The 4,003-nt window shown below is 58.2% G+C and overlaps 2 protein-coding genes across 2 annotated transcripts; both read right to left on the reverse strand.

Annotated features, from left to right (window-relative positions):
- LOC148590441 (feather keratin-like) lies at positions 1 to 333 on the reverse strand. The gene has a single exon (XM_088539044.1). The coding sequence runs from the start codon at positions 331 to 333 to the stop codon at positions 1 to 3; it is 333 nt and encodes a 110-aa protein (XP_088395170.1).
- A 2,922-nt stretch (positions 334 to 3,255) lies between these two features.
- Positions 3,256 to 3,588, reverse strand: LOC148590442 (feather keratin-like). The gene has a single exon (XM_088539043.1). It carries the CDS (start codon positions 3,586 to 3,588, stop codon positions 3,256 to 3,258), a length of 333 nt encoding a protein of 110 aa, XP_088395169.1.
- Positions 3,589 to 4,003: the final 415 nt, after the last annotated feature.

Consider the following 4,003-nt stretch of genomic DNA (forward strand, 5'->3'; position numbering starts at 1 on the left):
TTAGCAGGGGTAGCAGCCTCTTCCACGGGCGAAGCATCCAAGACCTCCCCAGCCAGCGCCATAGCCGGCGCCATAGCCATAGCCAAAGCCGAAGCCACCATTGTTGATGGGGACTCCCTGAGCGCTAAGGTTGTCACCCACGGCGGCGGAGGCGGAGGATCCGACGGCGGTGTTCTGTGGGAAGGAGGTGAGGATGGGTCCGGGCAGGGTGACCACCACGGTGGAAGGCTGGATGACCACGCGGGAGTCCTCGCACTGCCTGACACAGGGCTCGTTGCAGCTGTTAGCCAGCGGGGTGGGTCCGCAGGGGCGGCAGAGGTCGTTGCAGGCCATGGGTGTGTTGTGGAGAGGGTCCTGGAAGAGCAGGGATTGAGAAAGTGTGAGAAGGCAGGTGTGAGGAGGCGGAGGGTGTTTTGGGGCTGTGCTCCTCTTTTGGGAAGCAGAGGAGGCAGCAGAGATAACGTTTCTTTTTTCTTTTTTCTGGAGAGAGCCCTAAAAAGAGGCTGCAGAGTTTGCTTCTTTTTGCATGGGGCTGGTGGCGGAGGGACTGTGCGCAGGAAGGCGAGGGCTGCTTTGCTGGCGTTGTGTGCGGGCAGAAGTGAAGGGAGAGTGTGGGAGTGATGGAGAGGAAGGAGGCGGCGAGTGATTTGGTGCGTCGGAGGCACTGAGGGAGTTGGCGCGTTGAAGGCAGGGGCAGCTTGGAGGTGAGCGCGCAGCCCACTAGCAGCGTGAGGAAAAGGCCTTTCTCCCTGTGAGAGCTTCCCGCAGTTTGGGCATGCTGTGCGAAGGGAGGGAGCGAGGGGGAGTAGAGTGGAGGAGGGAGTGTGTCCTGTGAGCATGTCTGAGGGGTGAAGAGACTGGGGAGAAGAAGGGGCCGCGGGTTGAGACTCACCTTGTTGCCGGAGGAGGCGAAGGTGTGAGGAGAAGTGTGTGAGGGAGCGCAGCCTTGTGCCGGCTTTTATGCTGGTCCCAGAGCGCCTGAGGCGATGAGACACCCTTTGTGCATGACAGCCTTTGGGTTGCGGCTCGTCTTGAAGGCCCAACCCTGGCAAGTCATGAAGTTTGGGTTGGATTTCCTTCCCGCAATGCTCTCCTTTCATTTCCTGCTCTTTTGGAGGTGCCCATTATGATGCAGCGGTCCCTTTCAAGGGCGCCTCTGAAGTTGGGTGGGTATGGGTGTTAGGTGCACATGAGGTCGGGGGACCCCATTGTCAAAGTGTAGGCAAGGCCGAGTGTCAGCAGTGAGGTCATAGTGCGGTAGTTTCCTGGTGTGGTTAGGGGCGGCATTGTGAGGAGCGTCCCCCATTTAGTGTGCGAGCAGGAAGACTGATGTGGCATTGGCAGGAGCGTGGGCCTTGTGGCCGTGCCCCTTGGATGACGTTGCCTGCGTTGCTGTGAGCTGTGCGGGGTTTTGTTTAGGCGTCGCCATAGCGGTGAGGTTGTCTCCCCTGGTGGGTTGCCAGTTGTGATGGCCGTGCGGTGTCAGTAACGCAAAGGAGCCTGTGTGTGTCGTGTTGTGCCGTAGTGTGGTCATGCGTGGTGGACCCAATGGAAAGAGCGGAGGCAGCTGGAGAAGTCTGCTGTTGTAGCTAGGCCTGCTCTTGGGTTTGAAAGAGCTGGGTTATACTCATCTGCAAAGAGGTCACTGCCTAGGTCTCTCCTTTCCTCTCATCCGCACGTTGCCAAGGTGGTGTTTATGTGCATAGAGTCCTTAATGAATGTCTATTGGGAGTGCTGTGGAGGTTTGGGAGAGGAGGTGAGAGGCAGAGGTGGAGTGGGAGTGTGAGGCAGGGCAAGGGCATATGGGCTCTGGCATGTGGCTGAGTGCCAGGGCAGAAGGGCAGTGCTGTGAGCGGTGTTGGATGGTTCAGGGTTGCAACTGGTTGTTGCAGAAAGGAAGAGCAGGAGTGCCTGGAGTCTTGGGCTCTAGACGTGAGAGCCCCTTGGCCTGTGGACTTGCGGAAGGGAGCGTGGAGGGCGAGGGCTCCACGAACTGAGTCCGCATGAGTGCTTTGTGAGTCTGTTGCCCTTTGTGAGATGGGAGCTGCTGCAGTGCCTTTGTGCTTTTGATGCCCCTGCAAAGGCTGTTGATGGTTCTCAATCTTGCGTAGTGTTTTCTCCTTGCTTCTTAAGAGCTGAGGTGTGCCTGCTTGTGGACAGGAGGCTACAAGGCTGTTGGAGAAGACTTGTTGTGGAGATGCTTTGTGTTGTGAGCTGCTTTGTGCAGGCCGTTGTTTGTGTTATACGGGGAAGATGCCGTTGGTGGAGCAGGTGTCTGTGGGGCAAGGGTATGAGTCGTGTGTGTCCTTTCCCTTGTGCTCTTGAGTGGAGGCCCTAAGGCCAGCGGTGGTGGCCATAGATGGGGAAAGAAGGTATGTTTGCTTCTTCCTTTTTCTTTTGTGTTCCCCAGGGGCCTGCCTTTCCTTGTTTGCTGCGAGCGAAATGTGAGGGCTGGGAAGCGGTGGTGCTGATGAGAGGTTGTGCAGCGTGTGGAAGCAATGGGTGTTTTGATGAGAGCCCTGGTGATAGGGCCGGTGGTGTGTGTGTGCAAGGGCCTGCTGGGTGAAGGGAGGGTGTTGTGTGGTGTGCTGGAAGGGCATGTGGATGCCAGTATGGTTCTTGTTCCGGATTTGCTTGGGAGAGCACTCATGTGGCACCAGGCATCCTTTGGGGACTGTTGCGGGTATGTGCACGCTTTGGTGAGGGATTTGCAGTGACTTTCTTGTTGGAGAAAGGGACAAGGGACGCAGGCCCCTTTTCTCCCATCGGCCTAGCGTCCCGGCTGGCCTTGGGAGTCCTGTCTTGGTGCCTGGAGAGGCTGAAGGAGTCTTGTAAGAAGAAAGGAAGAGGAGGCATGCGCGTTTGCTGTTCATCAACTGTTTATTGATGGAAAAGAGCAAGAGGAAGGATGGGAAAGTGGAGAGGAGGTGTTGTGAGGTGGACGTGAGAGCATCCCCGGTGTGGCCTGCCTGCTTGCAGTGGATGATCCCAGGGGCATGGTTTGCAAGGCAGCAGTGAAGCAGGAGAAGGGGTGACCCCAAGGACGAAGAGAGAGAAGAGCAGGCGCTCCTTTGGCCCCGTTGTGAAGAGGTGAGGCTGTGCCCCTTGGCCATGCACTTTCTTCCTCCCTTGCTGGAGAGGCAGAGGCGTGGACGTGGAGGCTGAATGGAGGCAATGCTGTGGAGGTGCGTTCTCAGAGGGTGGGGTGTCTTGCATGATGTTGTTGTTTGCTGTCAGGGTGCGTGGGGAGGGTCCTTAGCAGGGGTAGCAGCCTCTTCCACGGGCGAAGCATCCAAGACCTCCCCAGCCAGCGCCATAGCCGGCGCCATAGCCATAGCCAAAGCCGAAGCCACCATTGTTGATGGGGACTCCCTGAGCGCTAAGGTTGTCACCCACGGCGGCAGAGGCGGAGGATCCGACGGCGGTGTTCTGTGGGAAGGAGGTGAGGATGGGTCCGGGCAGGGTGACCACCACGGTGGAAGGCTGGATGACCACGCGGGAGTCCTCGCACTGCCTGACACAGGGCTCGTTGCAGCTGTTAGCCAGCGGGGTGGGTCCGCAGGGGCGGCAGAGGTCGTTGCAGGCCATGGGTGTGTTGTGGAGAGGGTCCTGGAAGAGCAGGGATTGAGAAAGTGTGAGAAGGCAGGTGTGAGGAGGCGGAGGGTGTTTTGGGGCTGTGCTCCTCTTTTGGGAAGCAGAGGAGGCAGCAGAGATAACGTTTCTTTTTTCTTTTTTCTGGAGAGAGCCCTAAAAAGAGGCTGCAGAGTTTGCTTCTTTTTGCATGGGGCTGGTGGCGGAGGGACTGTGCGCAGGAAGGCGAGGGCTGCTTTGCTGGCGTTGTGTGCGGGCAGAAGTGAAGGGAGAGTGTGGGAGTGATGGAGAGGAAGGAGGCGGCGAGTGATTTGGTGCGTCGGAGGCACTGAGGGAGTTGGCGCGTTGAAGGCAGGGGCAGCTTGGAGGTGAGCGCGCAGCCCACTAGCAGCGTGAGGAAAAGGCCTTTCTC

Source organism: Tinamus guttatus, unplaced genomic scaffold (assembly GCF_059628265.1).
Source record: "Tinamus guttatus ecotype Peru unplaced genomic scaffold, ASM5962826v1 Tinamus_guttatus_pri_ptg001341l, whole genome shotgun sequence".
NCBI lineage: Eukaryota > Metazoa > Chordata > Aves > Tinamiformes > Tinamidae > Tinamus > Tinamus guttatus.

Bases quoted from the DNA above. Each gene is read 5' to 3' on its own strand.
- LOC148590441 (XM_088539044.1), bottom strand. From the start codon at position 333: ATGGCCTGCAACGACCTCTGCCGCCCCTGCGGACCCACCCCGCTGGCT.
- LOC148590442 (XM_088539043.1), bottom strand. From the start codon at position 3,588: ATGGCCTGCAACGACCTCTGCCGCCCCTGCGGACCCACCCCGCTGGCT.